The sequence below is a fragment of the Macaca thibetana genome, chromosome 5 (genome assembly GCF_024542745.1).
Source record: "Macaca thibetana thibetana isolate TM-01 chromosome 5, ASM2454274v1, whole genome shotgun sequence".
Lineage (NCBI taxonomy): Eukaryota > Metazoa > Chordata > Mammalia > Primates > Cercopithecidae > Macaca > Macaca thibetana.
In genome coordinates, this window is record NC_065582.1 from 86,085,661 (window position 1) to 86,108,272 (window position 22,612).

The 22,612-nt window shown below is 36.2% G+C and overlaps 1 protein-coding gene across 7 annotated transcripts in view; it reads left to right on the forward strand.

Annotated features, from left to right (window-relative positions):
• Positions 1 to 22,293, forward strand: part of UBE2D3 (ubiquitin conjugating enzyme E2 D3) — a 72,967-nt gene extending 50,674 nt beyond the window's left edge. For 4 of the 7 annotated variants that reach the window (XM_050791936.1, XM_050791930.1, XM_050791931.1 and 1 more), the window contains 7 exons: positions 8,392 to 8,455; positions 8,544 to 8,575; positions 15,586 to 15,663; positions 16,677 to 16,782; positions 18,753 to 18,846; positions 19,277 to 19,326; positions 20,797 to 20,901. In XM_050791936.1, the coding sequence (XP_050647893.1) occupies position 8,455; positions 8,544 to 8,575; positions 15,586 to 15,663; positions 16,677 to 16,782; positions 18,753 to 18,846; positions 19,277 to 19,325 (360 nt within the window). In that variant the 5' untranslated portion in view covers positions 8,392 to 8,454 and the 3' untranslated portion in view covers position 19,326; positions 20,797 to 20,901. Of the gene's footprint in view, positions 1 to 8,391; positions 8,456 to 8,543; positions 8,576 to 15,585; positions 15,664 to 16,676; positions 16,783 to 18,752; positions 18,847 to 19,276; positions 19,327 to 20,796 lie in introns of all 7 variants that reach the window. The other 3 variants (XM_050791933.1, XM_050791934.1, XM_050791932.1) reach the window with 1 other exon arrangement.
• The last annotated feature ends 319 nt before the right edge of the window (positions 22,294 to 22,612 follow it).

Below are 22,612 nucleotides of genomic sequence, written 5' to 3' on the forward strand. Positions count from 1 at the left end.
GATCTAAAATCATTTTTTTAGATGACTATCATAGTCAAAATTACTTTTAAAAACGCTGAGTATGTGCGTCATTGGAAATTGATTTCCAGTCCAGTAAATAGTCTTGCCATGGGATAGAATCATTTTCTCAGGCCATGTAACTTGAAAAGTAGTACTGGATTCACACTACTTATAATGAGATAAAGACTAACAGTGGATAGTTATGGGGAAACAAATCCTAAGGAAAACGTGAGTTTTCCATATCATGTTCATTCTGGAGCATTGAGTGATAGTTGGGTTCAGTTGAGATTTTTTTCCCTCAATTTGCCAAACATTAGATTATCTTTGCAAGGACACCCTGTTGAGAAAGGAACCTTTTTGAAACTTACCCCAGTCCTAATTTTTAATTTGTTATGAGGTACACTTAGTTCACCTATCCTAAAGCTGAACATGTTCTGTGCTTGAATGTAATTTCTTTTCCCCCTCTTAAGGGACTCGAATGTAAAACAGAGATGAGCCCTATTTCTGTAAAGTGGTTATAAGAGTACAGTTAAACACTTGTGGTGTATGACTGCTGGTATATTTAAAAATCAAAACTCATTTGTCTTGTTTCTAAACGTTAATGACTTCCCGTTGCCTTTGGAATAGTCTGACTAAATTCAAGGGCTCTTTTAAAAGATCAAGCCATAACCTGCCTTTCTAGCTAGATCTACCACTCTCCAATTGTATTCTGTCTGGTATACCAAACTCTGCAGTATTTGTTCTGGCAAATTTTTATACCATGTGTTCTTTGACACTCCTGACTTTGAGTTTCTCTACTTATAATGCTTCTCTTACTTCTTTTTTTTGGTAAATGCCTGCTTATTTTTCCATCAAGACCCAGCTCAAATGTCACTCTTCTAAACACAGGAAAAGTTAGTGGTTGGTTTTTCAGGATTCACAGAGCATTTGAATCTCTTTATTTTAAGCATGTAGGTTGTTGAAGTATGATTTTTGTTTTGTCTTGCACCTGCAAGACTTTCTGTTAGCTGAGTCTGAGGAGGCATTTCTATCTTAATTATCTTGGTGTTTTATATCTAACATGAATGGCACCAAAAAGGCAGTGTTCGTATGAATGAATGAATGTTTTGATGGTGAAATGAACATTACGTTTTCATTTTAGAAATGGATTTAAATTAACCTCCAGTGTTAAAGTTAACCTTGTTACTCTTAATTCAATTTTGGGACTTAGCTTCATTTAGATTTCTTACAGGTCTTTCAGCAAAGCTCAAACACTAAATTGTGTTTTAAGTGGGATAAAATCTACATATTTGGTATTCAGAATTGGTCTCTCCCCGCTGCTGTATATATTTTTTAACTCCTTAATATAATCCAGATTAAATAAGGGATTTATTAGAAGGAAACTGGGATGGATAGTTAACAGTGAATGGAATTAGGTGTAGGAACCAGAGCAAGCTACAGCCTCAGGAACCGAAATTGCACATCTGTATGGAAAGTCAGCTCTTTGTTATTGCTGCTATTGAATATGGTCTCTTTAGCTTTTGACTTCACCATGTAAGTCCATGACACGTGCCTGTCGACAGCTATGGGTCCCATTCTTATAGCTCTTGATTATGGAAGGAAGAATGTCCCTTTGATTTGGAAAATCTTGAGTTGGGATGGACAATGGCCTAATAGTTGGGTCCCAACTGAGGAAACAAAATTCTGTGGTTAGTCATGTCCAAATAATTGGTTAATGATGGCTGACCCAGTCACATGATTTGGAGTAAGGGAAAAGGAATTCATGAGTAAGATCGTTTATTGAGTAGACAAAATGTCTGCTAGCTACAAAGAGCATCTGCTATGACTTACTCTTTTCTCACATTTTTTCCCTAAGATACTGTCTTGCTCATTCTGTGGGCACATAATGTTACAAAAATTATTTGATAGCTCAAAGGTAAGTGCTTATACATGGTTTTGTTACTATTGGGTACTAAGTAGTACTTTAGTACTTTCAGATACTGTTTACAGAGCAAGAAAGAAAATGATGAAATAAGAACAGCATTTTTATCTTTAAAAAAGACCTTTGTTTTGATTGTTAAAATACTTAGGTCATTTTTCTGTATTGAATTTAAAGTAGGTAAGCTTATTGGCCTGATTTTATATCTTTGATTATTACTAAAGAGATGTCTTGGTGATGGAGTACTTGGAAAATAGGGCATTTAGAAGTGATACAAGAGTAACAAGAACCTGAAATTATGGGAGTGAAGAGCTAAAACCCAGTGTTAACTAGCTGAAATTACACCTTCACTCTAAAAGGATAATAATGCTAACATTTAAAGGCTTAGTGATGGATAAATATCAGTGTGCTGAAAACTCATTCTCTAAGAAATACTTTCTTACTGTCTTTGTAATTCAAATGTATAACATTCAAGTAGTACGGTGTTTATATTCTAGGTCAACTTTATAATTTTCTGACCTTTAGTTTTATTTATAATGAGGTATTCCAACATTATTGGGTATTTTGTTTAGAGCGACCATGATAACATTGATTTTTATTTTAAAATTAAAATACTTTATCTTAATATTTATGCTAGCTAGGCATGGTGACTCACGCGTGTAATCCCAGCACTTTGGGAGGCCAAGGTGATCACCTGAGGTCAGGAGTTGGATACCAGCGTGGCCAGCATGGTGAAACCCCATCTCTACTAAAAATACAAAAAATTAGCCGGGTGTGGTGGTGTGCACCTCTAGTCCAGTTACTCGGGAGGCTGAGGCAGGAGAATCTCTTGAACCCAGGAGGCAGAGGTTGCAGTGAGCCAAGATCGCGCCATTGTACTCCATCCTGGTTGACAAGAGTGAAACTCTTAAAAAAAAAAAAAAATTATGCTAAATATTTTTGTTCAGACATTTTAACACGTATTAAATGCAAAATCTAGTATGTTTACTGAGGTAATTATGAGTAAATGTAAAACTTGGATTGTGTTGTCAGTTTCTTAAACTCTTATTTCAGTGTTAGGTATATTCAGATACTTACAAAGACATTTAGACAACTAAGCATCAGGATTTATCACATAGGTCAAAAATTTAAGTAAACAAGGAGTTATATTATGTGGCCCATGTATGGAGCAGTTTTGCTTTTGTTCGATAACAGATGAATTAAGAGCCTTGCCCAGGGATCTTGGTTCAGGATGGCTGGTCTACACATGGTCTGCTTGTTAAGTACCTAGTACATTATGTGCCAGGTAGTGATTCCTATTTCAGAGATGAGAAGAGAACCCAGAGAAAAAGTAGGCCTGAGTAAGATTAAAAGTAAGACTGCAGGCCTGGTGCAGTGGCTCACGCCTGTACTTTTAGCACTTTGGGAGTCTGAGGCAGGCAGATCACTTGAGGTCAGGATTTCAAGATCAGCCTGGCCAAGTCTGTGAAACCCCATCTCTGGTAAAACCAAACTACAAAAAAAAAAATAGCCAGGTGTGGTGCCTTTGCCTGTAATCCCAGCTACTCAGGAGGCTGAGGCAGTAGAATCACTTGAACCCAGGAAGCGGAGGTTGCAGTGAACCGAGATCACGCCACTGCACTCCAGCCTGGATGACAGAGTGAAACTCCATCTCAAAAAAAAAAAAAGCGTCTTTGAAATACTGATTTGGGTTAATGTTTTCTGTTAAAAATTTTTTGAAGGTCAAAAGCCACGTAGGTTTTTTTTTTTTTTTTTTTTTTTTTAACAGATTGTTGAACTGTGATACAAATTTTTGTAATTCCCACTGATCAGAATCAATGTATTTGGAATGAATTTTCTTCCTTTCCTGAATATGTGGAAGATATGAGGGTATATCTATGTAGGCAAGCATATAAAGGGTGTGTGATATACCCTTATCTTTAAATTGTGAATCTTGGGATCTCTGGCAACCTTGTAAGCAGTTGTGATGAGTTTCAAAAGTGAATTGGCACAGTATATCAGGACAGTTCTCCTTGTCTACTCTATTTTTGTTGTTTTTTGTGACAAGTTGTTTTTTGTGCCGTGTTGTTTATTGTGACAAGGCCTTTCTTCGCGTTCAGTATTTCTTTTAACTTTTCAGGTTACTGGCCAAGATTCCCTTTCTTAGCATTAAATTAGTCCAGTGTTCACTCCTAGGACCTTCTGTTATTGGAGTGCTCTCACCAAGTTTAATGGCCATAAACATCATCTGTTTATTAATGATAATTTGTATTTGTTCTCAGCCTGTTCTCAACTTGTATATATACTTTTCTAATTGAGTCTTTACTTACATTATCTTACTTTACTTGCTTTATCTCTACATCTGCCCACAGACTTCAGCTGTAAGTTGACCATTTTACTTAATGCCTACCTCATGCTTTGCTCAGGCCAAAAATCTTAGCATTACCTTTTCTTCCTACATGGAATCAATCAGCAAAATTCATTGTTGCATTTTACAGTTTAAAAAAAATGTGCATTTATTGTTCAACAAATTGCTGTACGTAGTGATGCGTACCTGCAACTCCAGCTACTTAAGAGGCTGAGGCAGGAGGATCCCTTGAGCCCAGGAGTTCTGGGCTGTAGTGCCTTATGATTGTGATTGCACCTGGGAATAGCCACTGTATTCCAGCCTGGGCAACATAGTGAGATTCCCATCTCTTTTTTAAAGGGGGGAGGATTGGTGGACTTACTAAACAGTTTTAATCAAAACTTAATTTTTAAAAAAGACACATTAGAGCAGTTAAAACTTTGTGTTGATCATCTTAACATTTTTAAAGGTAGTGTAATTATTCTTAGTCCATATTTGTGTACTCTAGTTTTCTAGCCCTGTCTCTCAATGCTGTTTTGCTGATATCTCTAATAGTCTTATTTTAATCTTGTCAAAAGGAGCACTTTTGAGGTTAATAAGGTTTAAATTAGTAACCCCCATTGACTCTAGTCTACAATACTATAATTTTTTAAATGGCAAAATACCCTATGGGAACTAAGGTGTCTTAAAAGCTTAGAGCAAATCCTGTTAAATGGGACTAAGTCTCAGTTCTTTTTTAACAAGACAAAAACACTTTATGTAGTCTCTTTTCTTTTTCAGTGTTTCTCAAAATTTCAATTTTATTCCATTCTGGTACAGAATACAAACTTACCCAATAAAAATAGCTCCGTTGAAAGAGCTTTCCCACAAATTGAAATATTTAAAGCACAGATACAGGCTTGTGTGCTGTTGGAGCATACATTGATTGATTTGTTCAGTTCCTCAGTGTTGTAGGGAAAGATGTCAGCATTATCTGATTTTCAAGCTATGTATTCAGTGATTCTAATTTTCTAAAAGCCTCGAAAGCTGAGCTGTTTTTTGTTCTGACCCCTCAGTTTGTTGAGAGCCTAGTTTAAAGATTTCCAATAGATATAACAAAATGAAAAAAATTTAGAGGACTCATTTATTTCCCCCAAGCAAGTCAGTGCCACAGTGGGACCATAACATAAATTTATCAAAGTGTTTAAATTCCATGTAGTGAATGAAAGTAAATCATCTGAAACTGGTATAAAATAGGCATTAAACATTGTCCAAGCTAGAGTGCAGTGGCTATCCACCAGCATGATCATTTAACACACAGAAGCCTGAAACACCTGGGCTTAATCCTGCCTCAGCCTTCTGAGTAGCTGGGACTACAGGCACATGCCACTATGCCTTGTTAAATTAAGGTGTTTAGCTCTTCTTCCCATTCCCTGCACCCTTCTGAGAGAGCTTATACTGAAAACTCTGCATTTTGTGTCCTTGACTTTGCACAGGGAGGCAAAAGATCACAGTTGAAAGTAAGTGCATGTACCCACTTTGGAAATCTTTTTCCATTTTTAAATTCCTGCAGTTATGGATGCCTTGATATTGTGGTAGACAGTTGATAGTGGCCAGATTGTTCTGTATTGTAATTTTTTTTTCTTTTTATGGAGAATGGGGTCTCCCTATGTTATCCAAGCTGGTCTCGAACTCCTGCGCTCAAGCTATCCTCTCACATCTGCTTCTCTATCATATCTTTTTTATTTAGGCATCTTTTCTTCTGCTTTCTAGTACTTGGTCTTTTGTTTATGAGTACATTCAGCTTTTCTGGGTTTTTTTTTGTTGTTACTGTTTTTGAGACAAGGTCTCACTCTTTCCCCTAGGCTGGAGTAGTGCAGTGGTGCGATCTGCAGCCTCTACCTCCCAGATTCAAGTGATTCTCCTGCGTCAGCCTCCCAAGTAGCTGGGATTACTGGCGTGCGCCCCTATGCCTGGCTAAGTTTTGTGGTGTTAGTAGAGACGGGATTTTACCATGTTAGCCACACTGGTCTTGAACCCCTGACCTTAGGTGATCCGCCCTCCTCAGCCTCCCAAAGTGCACTGCGCCCAGCCTTGCTTTATTGGTCTTGTATTTTGTTTCTGGGACAGGGTTTTGTGTTTTTATCTCAGACAGCTCTGTTGCACAGACTGGAGTGCAGTGACATGATCACAGCTCACTGCAGCCTTGATCTCTTGGGCTCAAGTGATCCTCCCACCTCAGTCTTCTGAGTAGCTAGGACCCCAGACGTGCACCACTATGCCTAGCTAACGTTTTTGAAGAGAGGGGGGTCTCTCTTTGTTGTTCTCTCTTGTGTCAAACTTCTGGGCTCAAGTGATCCCTGTCTTTGCCTCCCAAGGTATTAGGATTACAGGCATGAGTCATGTACCTAGTGGTTTTCTGCTGTTCAGATGGAATCCTAAACCTTACCCTTCATTGTTATTTCCATGTTTATATGAGAAAGATATAGTAGTCCCTAGACTTAAGGGGTAGCCCTTACTGACTTATGCCATAGACTAAAGAGAAACTGTTAGTTTGAAAATGTTGAAGGCAGTAGTGTATTAACATTGGTTCTATTTATTGTCTTTTTTTAACTTTTGATTATTAGACATTGGCTATATCATTGGTAAGATGGAGCTGTACCATCTTAAAAATATTCTAATAAACTATATTTTCATAGTAGATAATTCATATTGTTATGCACAAGTCATGGAATGGTGAACTACATACTTGTTGGAAATAAATCGTTCATGTGGAATTGTGCAGACTGTATGTTAAGAGCAAACATCTTTCTACTTACAGAAGTATGCTCTCAGGGTCAGAATTTCAATCATGAGGTCAGGAGATTGAGACCATCCTGGCTAAGACGGTGAAATCCCGTCTCTACTAAAAATATAAAATAGCTGAGTGTGGTGGCGGGCGCCTGTAGTCCCAGCTACTTGGAAAACTGAGGCAGGAGAATGGCATGAACTTGGGAGGCGGAGCTTGCAGTGAGCTGAGATGGCGCCACTGTACTCCAGCCTGGGTGAGAGCAAGACTCCATCTGAAAAAAAAAAAAAAAGAATTTCAATAGTTAAAAATTGATGTTGAGCGGGGCGTGGTGGCTCACGCCTGTAATCCCAGCACTTTGGGAGGCAGAGGCGGGCGGATCACGAGGTCAGGAGATCGAGACCATCCTGGCTAACATGGTGAAACCCCGTCTCTACTAAAAATACAAAAAAAATTAGCCAGGCGTGGTGGCGGGCGCCTGTAGTCCTAGCTACTCCAGAGGCTGAGGCAGGAGAATGGCGTGAACCCGGGAGGCAGAGCTTGCAGTGAGCTGAGATTGCGCCACTGCACTCGAGCCTGAGCGACAGAGCGAGACTCCCTCTCAAAAAAAAATAAAAGGATGTTGAGTTAAAAAAAAAAAAAAAGAGTTGAGAGAATAAGGAGATTAGAAAACAAGAAGGGTACTTAGCCCCATGAGAGTGTTTTTGGTTTTCAGGTGGAAAATAGAGTTAGTGGATGGGGGAGGAAGGATGGTTCAGGAAGAACAAAGAATTTTTTTTTTTTTTAATTTAAGTTCTAGGGTACATGTGCACAATGTGAAGGTTTGTTACATGTATATACCTGTGCCATGTTGGTGTGCTGCACCCATTAACTTGTCATTTACATTAGGTATATCTCCTAGTGCTATCCCTTCCCCTTTCCCCCACGCCACAACAGGCCCCGGTGTGTGGTGTTCCCCTTCCTGTGTCCAAGTGTTCTCATTAGAACAAAGAATTTAAGACAGTTGAGGGCCTCTGAAAGTGGTCTTGGAAGTTCAACAAATAACATGAATGTTGAGCTCTCCCTGGTCTAAGCTCTTAAACTGTGATAATATCTAATTATAGCTATTTTGGTTTATAAGAGGTCGGCTTTTGTTTATGCAAATAAAAAATTTCGTATCAATGTGTGTGCATACATATTTTTATGAACTCTAGCTTTAAAGATGATTGTCTCAGCATATGTTCAGGCATGTTTTATCTCTCCTAATGAACTATATTATTTATGTGAATTGTGATGGAGTGTGCCTTTAAAAATAGGGTGAAAGTGGCTGAAAGCAATGGACTCGCTTATGTTTTCTTAAATTAAGCTTCTGTGACTCACCCATTTTCTGTCTTGGTATAGGAACTTAGTGATTTGGCCCGTGACCCTCCAGCACAATGTTCTGCAGGTCCAGTTGGGGATGATAGTAAGTAACTTTCAAGTTGATTTTTATGCCTAATTTTTTTTAAGCTTGTGCATTTTTAGATAATCAGAGATTTTTTTTCTTTTTCTAGTGTTTCATTGGCAAGCCACAATTATGGGACCTGTAAGTATTAATAATTTATAAATTTAGTTTTAAGTGAAAATCCAGCATTGATTTGGTTGTAATTTTTAACTTGGTCTGTAGGTTTATCATATAGTTAATTCTATTTTGGATATTCCATAGTTGTACAGCATTTGAAAGAAACAACATAATGAGTTAGTCATTGGTTACGTGTACTTTGTGTCTATCCCTGTGTTCACATTCTAGAGTATAGCCATCTCTGTGACTTACCAAACATCTCTATATCTCAGTTCAGTTTTTCTTCATAGCACTGTGTAAAGCATTGTCGTGGAACTTCCTGTTATTTATAGAGACAAAGTTACTGGTTCTGATCCTGCCATGAGTTGTGTTACTCAGAGAGTCTATTACTGTAGCTGTCAATAATGTAGCTTAATTGTATTTTGATATTTGATTCTTTATAGAATTTCACTTTATGCAAAATTTGAATATATTTAGGCAGAAAGTGATATTTTGAATATAGCAAAATTCCTTTCTATCCTGGGTAGATAAGCAACTATATGCTGGATAATTGAATATTCAGAATTATGGATACCATCTAAGAATTTCAGAGAATTAGAGCGCACTAAAACATCCTGGGGTAAGACTGTATCTTACACAAATACTTAACTTTTTTTTTTTTTTTTTTAAACTTGGTAAGGAGCTTAAAGATTTGTTTTCTAAGTTACTTGTGTATCTTACTGAAAATTTTCTTCCCTTTTTGGTGGTTTTATAAGTAACATAAAGAGCAATAATGTACTAGATGAGACAGTGGTAATATTTATAATTCTAAAGGAATAAATGCTCTTAGAGTTAGTAGATGGGTTGAATCAACATTATTTAGTAATTCTGATTCTAACTTTAGTCATTTTTCTGTCTCAAATGTGAGTACATACTGTGTGCCAGGTAATAAGGATACAAATGAACATAACAGACATCCCTGTCAATCTTATAGGGAACTTACACTGTACTAGAGGAGACAGATACCTAAACAAGTGCCGAAGTGTGATAAGATGGAAAATAAGTGACTGGTGAATGAAGTGCTGAGTAGGAGAAATTAATGGGAAATCATAGCAGGGAGGATTAATTTAGAGTAATTGAAATGTTAGTGCCCTAAAGGGAGAGAAACTAAATCAAAGTAAGACATGGCAGGGGTACAAATACTAAGTTTAATACTTAAATGTCCTGGATCGTTTTAATAAACTACAAAGCTGGGATTGTACGTTTCGTTATTACAGGACGACTTTTACTGTTATAAATATTATTTTGTTTTAAAAGTACTTTTATCTAATTTGGTAGCAAAATTGTGTAATTTTAATACACGCAGTTAAATGTCGACTTACCCAGTTTGGCCCACACAGTGTTTTTGAAAGTTGGCAGTCTTCAAATAAAAGCCTTCTGAGTAGGCCCACATTCCATAAGCAGTAATGACTTGGGATGGAATGACAGCTGCCTCCCTTTTTTAGATGGGATATGTGTTTACCACAATGCCTACTAGGTCAATTCCATGTTATCTACCCTAGTGTTTTGTAAAACAGTTGCTTTTGCAACCTCTAGAATTTTCCCATTTTGGATTACCAATTTTCAAAGAATTCAATAAAATGCCTTAAAATAAAGCTCATCTTTGATTCAGGGGGTAGTTGATAGTTTGATTGTAAAAACTGTCAATACTTAGAAAGCACAGAAGCGTTGGTAATTAAGACTTGTAATTGGATGGTGTGCAGAATAAACCAACTCCTTAAAACTAGTTGGTTTTTCTACTTGACAGTTTAGACTTTGTTGTTTTGAACAACACACTAGTTTTTCCCAAAAGGCAAGGAGCATACCTATAGACAATCAAAAGGAAACATGAAAAATGAGTGTATGGTAGTAATTTTTTTAGAGAATGATGTTGCTTATTCTGACAGATTTTTTTTTAGCAGTTTAATTTGCTTTTATTTTCAGAAAACATTTACCTTTTTTCATTTTTTAAATATATCAGATGATGGCTGTTCCTTGCTGAATTCTTTTAATATAATGACTAGCAGCTTTCTGCTTTTACAAACAGAAGCATGTGATTTTCAGAACTATTTAAATATTAACGTGATCAACCGCAACTACTGGGTTTTACTTTGGTAGCAGTACTCGCTGAAATACGTTTTCAGTTAAAAAGGTTAGTTCTCACTGTTGGCTGGGTAATTTCAAGAAGGAGTCAAAGGTTATAAAAATCCACCCAAAGTATGGGTATTGTCTTGTACATAAGTAAGCACATAATTTAGATGCCAGCTTTAAATAGTTAACTATATGCTTACGGTGGAATGCACCAATGAAACAACTCATTTTGTTCTTTTGGCTTCTGAATACTTCTTTGTGACAAAGCATCACTGTATAAGATAAATAGTAGCTTATTTTGTGAGTGTGGTTACTCTGTGTAGCAAGCAATTGAGACCCAAAGCAACCCGTAAATTACAGATTTAGTGGGAGAACTAGACAGTTAACAACGTCACTTTTGCTTTGGACTACTACTTAGGTCCCTTAAAGTGGTGCCAGTGCCACAGAACTGAAGATTCCTGACTTTCTAGTGAATATACCATCTAATTTTAAGTTTCAATAGAGTAACTTTGGTTTTAGTGAATTGTTGGGAAATCCTTTAGATCTTTTAGTTATATAGCAAAATTGCTTGGTTTTAATAATCAAATGTACTGGCTTATTCTTTCTGAAGGTAAACTACTTCGGAAGCACAACTATTGACTAAAAACTAAACCTTTGAAAGAAATGACAACATTGCTAGTTTTTTGTGTGTATGGTTTTTTTGGGGTGGGAGCCAGGGGTACTATGTTACGGTTAGTTTCCGACAAGAATTGATGCAGTTAGACATTACTATGTTATGGTTAGTTTCCAACAAGAATTGATGCAATTAGAAGACATTGACTTCTTTACCTATTGCCTCTGATATTTACTTGCTTAATTTTTTTTTTATTGGAAATGCAGTTGGCAGAAAAAGATAGATTTAGAGAACAATAACTTCCACCTAATCTATGACAGAGATGTAGAAGAGAGTACCTGCGAAAAATGTGAAAGTAGCTGAAAAATGTAACCTTTGGCAGCCTGAGCATAATCAACCAGAAAAACTATCTGAATTAAAATAATTGGCCTATAGATACTATTTTATTTGGTCCATAAGGGTTATTTTTTCAACTTTCATTTCAAGTGTATTATGTCATTTCCCACATAGGTTAGTGATACCTGAAGACTTTTTCCATCTTTACCTTACTCATTCAGGAGCTTTGTAGTCTAATAAAAGAGAAATATAAGTAAATGTTAGATGTATGGGTGGGTAATGGTAACTATGTGCTTAAAGAGGTATAAAAGAAGGGTAGGGAGCAGATAAGACAAAGGAAGGGCTATATTATAAGGAAGAATATTCCAAGTAGGGGAGAGGAAAAGATGTGTTATCCCTGTAATATTTTATGTGTAGTAGAGAGCATGTTCTATAGAAGAAACAAGATGAAACTAGATTGATGGGCACCCAGATCATAAAGCACCGTATGTACTTAGGAGTTGGAGTTATATCTTAAAAACTATGGTAGATTTCTAGCAGGGGAGAAACATTTTTAAAAGACCACTTTATCATTAGGATGGAGGGATAATCATTAGTAAGCTATTGCCATAATCTAGGCTGAAGATGACATCGTGAACTAAGATAGTAGTGACAGTGGCATAAAGGAGAGGCAAGGTCAAGAAATTTTAAAGATCTTATTTGATAACTATCTTGACTCTGATGAGATGAGAGAGGAAGAAGTCGATGATGAGATCCTGGTTTGTGGCTTTCAGTTATGGCTTGCTATTAATAAACAGGAAAAAAGGAATTGAGGAGACAAGGAGTTTGTTTTGGACACATGAGATGAGATATCCAAGTAGAAATACTAGTAGGCATTTGAATATATGCCCTGGAGTGAATAACTGCACCAGAGATGTATTTTGCAACTCAAATTGTTATGGGTCAGCAGTTAAGAGTGGAAAATCAACCTATAAGAATACCAACATTTTTAGCTGGGTGTAGTGGTGCATGCCTGTAATCCCAGCTTCTTTGGAGGCTGAGGCCTGTGAATTTACTTGAACCTGGGAGGTGGAGGTTGCAGTGAACCAAGATCATGCCACTGCACTCCAGCCTGGGCGACAGCACCACTTTAGAAAAAAAAAGAAAAAAAAAAAAAAGAATACCAACATTTTATTGCCACGGAAGAGCTGAGGCACTGTGAGGAAGCAACTTTGCCCTGATGAGAGCAAAACAGGTAGAAGGTTTCTGAAGAAATCTAATATAAATTCTGGACTTGTAAGATTTTAGTCGATTTGCTGATCACGGTGTTCCTTATTCTTCGGGGTTTTGTTTCTTTTGGTGTAGTTTGCTGCTGATCCATAATAGAATTTAAATATCTTAGGGTCTCATTTTTTTATATGGCCTAGTTTCATTATCTCTGAACCTTGTAGTTCTTCCTCTTTGGTATGGCAGAACTTTAGTGTTAAATTGTAACATTGAAATATTTTGCCTTCTTTATAAAGTTCTTTCTTTGAACAAACAAAATGAAATTTGGCTTTGCCTAAATCCCATCAGCAGATTGCCTTTATTTCAGAAGCATCGTAGACAGCATTTGATTTTATGAAAATTGAAATGAAAGCTTACAAAGAACTTCTGGAATTGGGTTATTAAAACTTCAGTGTTTGGGGCCAGGGGTGGTGGCTCACAACTGTAATCCCAAAACTTTGGGAGGCCAAGGTGGGTGGATCACTGGAGCTCAGCAGTTTGAGACCATCCTCAACTAAAAAGACCAAAAAAATTCCATCTCTACTAAAAAGACAAAAACAATTAGCTGACTGTGCTGGCTCACTCCTGTAGTTCCAGCTACTCAGGAGGCTGAGGTGGGAGAATCACCTGATCCCAGGAGGCAGAGGATTGCAGTGAGCCAAGATTGTGCCACTGCACTCCAGCCTGGGCGACAGAGCAAGACCCTGTCTCAAAAAAAAAAAAAAAAAACTTTGAGATTCCCTTAAGTTGTTAATTTTACACAGAAAAAAACTGTCTTGTATAGTATCAGATCAGGTGAAACTATATGCTATTTGAAGCATCTATTCAAAGTTAATATAACTGTATTTAACAAAGATACGTTAATCTAATAAACTCAGGTCACATTCTAAGTGACTGGAGTGGTTTTCTAGTTCCATATTTTACAGAAAATATGAAAAGGGGCTGGGCACGGTGGCTTATACCTGTAATCCCAGCACTTTGGGAGGCTGAGGCAGGCAGATCACCTGGGGTCAGGGGTTAGAGTTCAGCCAACATGGTGAAACCGCATCTCTACTAAAAATAAAAAATTAGCTGGGCATGTTGGTGCACCTGTAATCCAAGCTACCGAGGTGGCTGAGGCAGAAGAGTCTCTTGAACCTGGGAGGCGGAGCTTGCAGTGAGCTGAGGTTGTGCCATTTTACTCAAGCTTGGGCAACACAAACACAGCAAGACAATAATCTGTGTCTCGTTTGTCCCCCGTCCCGTTCCCATTCCCCCCCTCCACCCCCACCAAGAAAAAGAAGGGAAAACTTGGGAGTTGGAGGAGGACTCAATTTAAATAGAAGCTCTGGCTGGGCATAGTGGCTAATGCCTATAATCTCCACATTTTGGGAGGCCGAGACAGGTGGAGCACAAGATCAGGAGGCCACAAGACCAGCCTGGTCAACACGGTGAAACCCAGTCTCTACTAAAAAGACAAAAATTAGCTGGGTGTGGTGATGCATGCTTGTAATCCCAGCTACTAGGGAGACTAAGGTAGGAGAGTTGCTTGAACCCAGGAGGCAGAGGTTTCAGTGAGCCGAGATTGCGCCACTGCACTTAAATCTGGGCGACAGAGTGAGACTCCGTCTCAGACAAACAAACAAAAGCTCTTCCATTTACTAGTTGTGTATTTCTTTGAACCTGATTCTTCATTAATTAATTGACCTTTCTTCTTTGAGCTCCACATGTCCCTTGTTCATATTTCATGATACCTATAATATTTCATTGCAGTTACTTTACATGTCTATCAGAGTTTAATCTCATAAAGATTAAAAAAAATGCTCTTTGGATCCCTTACACATATACAGTGTATAGCAAGGGGTTAGATTAATTGAATTAATGTTTAATTATTTTACAGAAGGGTAGGAATTAGATGAGCTGTGTTAGTGTCAGGCCTATTTTTTATGTGCTTGACATCCAGGATGGGCATAGTTGAAAGGCTCATATAGCTGTATATACAAAGCCTTTCTAATAGAGGGGAGTGAGTGTTGGTAAAAACCCAGTTCATGTAAGTTTTAAAACATGTCTTTGGATTGGTTCTTTGCATACTCAGAGGCAGTTAGGCATTCCACATTTTAGCTTCAAATTCCCAAGTAGGTCAGTATCTGGTCATTAAGTGGTCTTCAAAAGAATTGTGTTTGAATCTTGGTTCTATCATTTACCATTTGTACACTAGACTAAGTTCTTTAAGCCTCATTTTTCTCATGCATAAAATAGGGACAATGTATTTTCTGGTATTGATGAAAAATGAGAAGCTTAGGCTTTTCTCTGTTCTCCTCTTGAAGGTGTGTGTTAGTTACCTGGGATAGCTTACATTTGGTTTGCCAGTGGGCAGAATGGACTGTTGTAAAGCCATTTGTACACATTTGACTATTGGAAGAAATAATCTACACATGTAAAATTTTATTTACAGATTATTCTGAAAGGCGATGATGCAGGCTTTATTGCTATGTGTACTTTTTCCTCTGAGAATTGAGATCTAGAATACTTGTGTTTCTTGATAACTTTTTAAAAAATCATTTTGGTGACCTGTGTAAGTTTTAAGTGTTTTTTTTTTTCTATTACTATAGACTGAATTTTCATGGACTGTTTATTACAGTGTAAATAAGTGATTTTGGTTCATTATTAGAGAAATGCTTGGAAACAAACGTTACAGAATATTTAGCAATAATATTTTAAATTTCAGTTAAGCATACTTTTCTTTTTACAGAATGACAGCCCATATCAAGGCGGTGTATTCTTTTTGACAATTCATTTTCCTACAGACTACCCCTTCAAACCACCTAAGGCAAGTATTTTCCCTCACAATCTGTTAGTATAGATTTATGGTTTATTTCAAAGGAATAGAGCATTCTTGGACGATAGGGTTCTGCCTAGGCTGAATATATATGTTGAATTGAGGCACTGAGGTATAGATGCTGACTCTTAAACTTTGGTTTAAAGAGCTAGACCTCAGTTTGAACTTTGTAAATAGGGATAAGGTTTGCCTTTTCCTTAATGTTGCAAGATTCAGACCATGTGGAAGCTCCCCCCTCATCTGTATTATTGTTACACAGATTCTGATTTTGGGCTTTTGTCGTCTTGTAGGCATGAAATGTCCAACTTCAATTTATATTTGCATGTATTGTTACAACATATGCTTATTATGCTTATAGTTTTGTATACGTAAGTATAAATTTATGAAAACTTGGAGTTGCTTAGTGCACTGAGTTGATTGGTTTATAAGTATTAAAAGCATATTATCCTTGACTTTCAGTCATTAACATAAATTCAACCTGTATGAGTAATTAGAGAAGGTTATATACAAAGGTCATAAACATGTCACTATAACAGTCTTTAGTAACGTTACAGGTGCAATTTGTGATGGTTTCCATTTTTGTGATTCAAGTTTCTGTTTTATGTACGGTGGAAATGAAGACTCATGCGTACCTGTGTAACTTAATGAAACTTTAAATGAGATGGTCTACAAATTTTGGTTACATCCAAAAGTTAGGGCTGTTTTAAATGAATGTGTTAAATACATTTAAATTGCCCTTTGATTCATGACGTGGTAGGGCCAAAGTAGCCTTTAGAACTTTACATCACATGAGTAATGAAATTTTTATCCAAAAGTTCAGGTTTCTATTTTAAAGAGAGGAGGCAGGGGGGTTATGGTCAGATTGTAAAAACCAGTTTCTATGATATTTAGAACTTGTATGCTAATGGATGACATTTTTAACATTGTGACTTGATTATTTTAAGTTTTGCTTTAAAAGATGTTTGTTTTTATTTGAATAAAATACTTAAAAGTTTTTGTTTTAGGTTGCATTTACAACAAGAATTTATCATCCAAATATTAACAGTAATGGCAGCATTTGTCTCGATATTCTAAGATCACAGTGGTCGCCTGCTTTAACAATTTCTAAAGGTAAAAATACTTCTAGTGAAATAGTCTTAAATTGTTCTCATTTTCTAATAAAATTTCATTCTTAGATCTACTTATCTGAGTATTTTTATTATGCCAGCTTTTTGGTAAGAGATGGGGAAGCAATAAAGTTATTTTTATCATTTTTGTTCTTCTAGGTGGTGGTGATTAAAGATACTTTGTAAGAAGTTGTTAAAATTCAAATTGGGGTGGGTAGGCATTATTTGCCTAATGAGTTACCTTCATCTCATCTTATAATAGCAAAATTTGTTTTAATTGACTTCTGTATTTTTCAATCCCAAACCACTTGGACGTCTCACACTAACTTGTTGCCTTTTTACCAAGAATGGTATAATATACCTAAACTTAATAGAGCTTTTGAATCCTGAGGTTTCCACTCTAGGAAAAATCTGATTTTGCTTTCCTGGGTTAATTTTTACACAAATCTTTAGTAATGTGTTATGTAACCATGATAGGTTGTTTCTACCTAATGACAGTCTAAAGTTGTATAATCTTAGATCTGTAGATCAATTCTGGTCTCCTACTTTTAATAGGCATCCGTTATATGTAACAGGCTGTGCAGTCTTTGCATGAATATCCTAGGTGGAGTTGTAATAATTAATAGTATTTCACCATTAATTGTTTTATGATTTTATGAGTTCAGTAAGTACAAAACAGCTTTTTCAAAAGGCAAAGCATTGTATAAAAGTTTAATCTGCTTATATACTGCACTTGAATCTCATGGAGGGACTACTCTGTAGCAGCAGCATTTCCCAAACTTTATTGAGTAGAATCATTTAAGGGAGAAAAACAACTTGGGCAGATGCTGCCATAATTCAAGTGTTTTTAAAATTTTAAACCTGTTTTTCACCCTCTTGGATGCTTTCCAATTTCTTTTCAAACCATGTTCCGTACCTGAATATCAGCTTCCAAGTTTTTCTACTGCTGGGAATGTACTGTAACACTGAAAACTGTTTCTGTAAAGGCAGATTGAATTGGTATTGTTTTGTCATTAAAACAACTTGCTTTTTTGGCAGCCATACTTTGCTAACTTATTAAACTAGCAGTCATTCACAACTGAAGCTACCTTTTTTCTGTGAGTTATTATATAGCCAGGTCTCCTATGTTAGATAATTTTATATTTGTTCTGCTGTATCTGGGTTTGAAATTAAATTTGCTATAGTCAGTAAATATTTATGTGACAGTGTTGTCTTTTTTATACTATTGCTTTTTTTAAAAAATATCGGTCAGAACCATTTCAAGCGTTTATATCTTAACATTTTATAACAGCACCATATATGGTGACTGGCACTAACAGGCACTCAAAGTGAATGCAGTCTATATTCCTTAATGCTTGACATCTTATACATCAGTATGTTGAACTGGTTAAGGTAAGAACTAGAGCTGGTGACTCACTTAGTACTAAAGAGATTTTGGCATTGTTGTATTTAACTAGTACTCTTGGGAATATAGTTTCTTGCTTACAAGTTCAAGGAGACAAAACATTTAGTGGAGTACTTGAAGGTTTTTCTCAAATTCCCAAGACAATGGCAAAGAATGGATTTTTCGTCATTCCTAACAGCTGTGAATGTGGCATGAGTGTTACCTGCATATTCTTGCTAAAGTCCCCCCACACCCACCCACACAGAGTACCAACAAACTCCCTAAGTTCTAATATCATTTATGCCTATTTAAAATATATATATATAAATATGGCATCAGTTGCCTATCTTAAACTATTTTTATGGCTAGTCAGCAGTGAATCTGATGCCACGAAACCTTGTTTTTAGCACTTCTTGCTTACCAGGAGCTTGTCGTCTATGAAACAAAATCTTTGTAAAACTATGTCTCATTGAGATAGAGATACAAACTAATAAGTCTTTTGAGGATTGAGGTTTGTAATACACCGTTTAGAAAGATTTATTTATCCAAACTCCTGAAACTGGGTAACAGACATTTTTGTTTTCTTGCAGTTCTTTTATCCATTTGTTCACTGCTATGTGATCCAAACCCAGATGACCCCCTAGTGCCAGAGATTGCACGGATCTATAAAACAGACAGAGATAAGTAAGTATGTTTAAAAGTTATTATAAAAGTGGTTTTACTTAATGAGTTAGGCTTATACTTTGCTTGTGACAATGGCAAGAAGACTTGATATTTAGTAAGATAACAGTTAAAATATGCAGAAAGTTATTAAAATGTGGTTTTTGAAAAAAACTAGGCTTTAGTTTACGTGACAGTGAATGCTCCCCTCTAAAGTGTTTTTTCTTTTTTTTTTTTTTTTCCTAGCACACGTGTTACAGTATCACTTTATTTCTCAAATTTTGGGAAAGAAAGCAAATTTTTCTTTACCCTAAGCATGTTTTTCCAAAAAATGTTAGTACTGTTGTAAAAATTTGGTCTAAATTTCTCAAATATTTGAATAATATTTATGTTCAACTTAACCATTATAACTTTCATATGTTATAATTAATGCTAAGTGTACTTGTTCAATTAGGTACAATAGGTTAGCAAGAGAGTGGACAGAGAAATACGCTATGTTGTAGGGTAAGAGGATCTGCACTCTTATGGTGCGCTTATTCATGGTACTGCCAGCACTTGAGTGCTGCATGCGTTAAGGCACTGTATTAACTAACAAAAGGTAACAGATGTGGTAGTCTTCTGAAAACTGTACATTTAACTGCTTGATCTCTGTTTAACGTGAAAGTAAATATCTGGTAGTCGTTATTGCTTGAAAGTATTGCATGGCAAAGCAGTTATATAGCACTAGTAAGAAATGGGAATTTATGTAGTATCTTTTTCTTTCAAACTACCATGGTGTTTAAATTCTAGCTTAAGACTTTGTACCAATCCTATACAGAATGTGGTGGTTTAGTTCAAATTTTGCCAGGAGATAGTATATAAGGGAAAAACACTTTTAAGCCTAAGCATCTAAACTAAGTGTTCATTACTGACAAGCATGCATTAGCGTCAACTGTACTTTGTGGCTCCCTGTATGCTAAATAAAGCCTTTGTTTTAAACTGCTGGCTTTTTGAGAGAGTATCCTTAGGAGATGACAATGAATTGGTAGATAACTTTTTTAAAAGTTTAGGAAAGTTTTTGGACCATTTTGGTTCTTGGTTTGAAATAAAGCTAGCTAATATTTAAACTATAAATATTAAAATTTTCCTGTGCATATATATATATATATATATATATTCATTTCTTAAGGTTATCACTATTTTTTGTTGGGGTAAGTAGTCTGTGGCATGAATATAATCCAGTGGGAAGCTGATAGTATTTATCAATGTTAGTAGTCTTCCTGAGTAATAACCTTGCTTGTGTGTGAATTACCTGTTGATCTTTTTAAACAAAGATGCCCTTGTTGTACTCAACAGGTCTCGGTGGTGCTTATTAGCCTCAGTTACCACACTTATTAAAAGTAACACATGATTCTGATGAGCACAACCACTCACACACCCATTTTGGAAATTACTGCCCTTTGTCATTCTGCCCAGTGTCATCTTCCCCTTCTGCCTCTACCTAAGTCCCAAAGCCATTTATTCTTACAATATCCAGGAGAAAGTAATTTCTCAAACTCCAGGATTCAAATAAAATTGTTTTACTAAAAGCCTGGTTCTGGCTTTGGTGGAAATTTCTGTGGATAGATACAATGTGTATACTATTTTAACATTTGTCCATAATGAACTGTAAAAATTTTTTCATGTTAAAATTAGAGCATGAGCTCGGTAGTAGAGAGAAAGGGTCTTTTGATTTTTGTCAGCCTCCCAATTTTCAGTGCTGCTTTCTTAGTTGTATTAAAATACTGCTTTCAGAGCATCAGGCTCTCATTTCCCACATTGCTTTGAGTACCAATGCTATTTCTCCCTTGTTGGCTTTTATTCTAATCATAGTCATTAGAGATGACTTCATGATGGGTCTGAAGATGATAAAATGGAAATCTTTCCTTTCCATTTAAAGTATTAGGAATTCTTTCACTTTATTTTAACTTTTAAAAATAACATCTTTATTTACAGGTACAACAGAATATCTCGGGAATGGACTCAGAAGTATGCCATGTGATGCTACCTTAAAGTCAGAATAACCTGCATTATAGCTGGAATAAACTTTAAATTACTGTTCCTTTTTTGATTTTCTTATCCGGCTGCTCCCCTGTCAGACCTCATCTTTTTTAATTTTATTTTTTGTTTACCTCCCTCCATTCATTCACATGCTCATCTGAGAAGACTTAAGTTCTTCCAGCTTTGGACAATAACTGCTTTTAGAAACTGTAAAGTAGTTACAAGAGAACAGTTGCCCAAGACTCAGAATTAAAAAAAAAAAAAAATGGAGCATGTGTATTATGTGGCCAATGTCTTCACTCTAACTTGGTTATGAGACTAAAACCATTCCTCACTGCTCTAACATGCTGAAGAAATCATCTGAGGGGGAGGGAGATGGATGCTCAGTTGTCACATCAAAGGATACAGCATTATTCTAGCAGCATCCATTCTTGTTTAAGCCTTCCACTGTTAGAGATTTGAGGTTACATGATATACTTTATGCTCATAACTGATGTGGCTGGAGAATTGGTATTGAATTTATAGCATCAGCAGAACAGAAAATGTGATGTATTTTATGCATGTCAATAAAGGAATGACCTGTTCTTGTTCTACAGAGAATGGAAATTGGAAGTCAAACACCCTTTGTATTCCAAAATAGGGTCTCAAACATTTTGTAATTTTCATTTAAATTGTTAGGAGGCTTGGAGCTATTAGTTAATCTATCTTCCAATACACTGTTTAATATAGCACTGAATAAATGATGCAAGTTGTTAATGGATGAGTGATCAACTAATAGCTCTGCTAGTAATTGATTTATTTTTCTTCAATAAAGTTGCATAAACCAATGAGTTAGCTGCCTGGATTAATCAGTATGGGAAACAATCTTTTGTAAATGCAAAGCTGTTTTTTGTATATACTGTTGGGATTTGCTTCATTGTTTGACATCAAATGATGATGTAAAGTTCGAAAGAGTGGATATTTTGCCATGTTCAGTTAAAGTGCACAGTCTGTTACAGGTTGACACATTGCTTGACCTGATTTATGCAGAATTAATAAGCTATTTGGATAGTGTAGCTTTAATGTGCTGCACATGATACTGGCAGCCCTAGAGTTCATAGATGGACTTCTGGGACCCAGCAGTTTTGAAATGTGTTTATGGAGTTTAAGAAATTTATTTTCCAGGTGCAGCCCCTGTCTAACTGAAATTTCTCTTCACCTTGTACACTTGACAGCTGAAAAAAAAAAAACATAACATGGGAGTAATAATGGGTCAAAATTTGCAAAATAAAGTACTGTTTTGGTGTGGGAGTTGTCATGAGGCTGTGTTGAAGTGACTTATCTATGTGGGATATTGAGTATCCATTGAAATGGATTTGTTCAGCCATTTACATTAATGAGCATTTAAATGCAACAGATATCATTTCAGGTGACTTAACATGAATGAATAAAAGTCAATGCTATTGGATTGTTTTTTGTTTGACAAGTGCTATCTGTGCCACTAATTTAACTTCTGTAGTAACAAGGGCATTACCATTCTTCACCTTTCCTAATTCTGATCCCATAGTTTTACATGTTTCCTGGTTATTTTGATTTTGTCCACTGCTTTATTTCTTAAAGTTCTAGCACATCTGTGACTCCTCCACTTCCACATTTTTGCACTGCTTACACTTATGTGCAATCTTATTCCTTGTCTGCACACAGATGTGGAAAGCTAGAAATAAATGTTAAAACTTACTTTTTATAAACATTTTAATATGTAGTTTGGACATGATTTATTGACTTGAGGTTC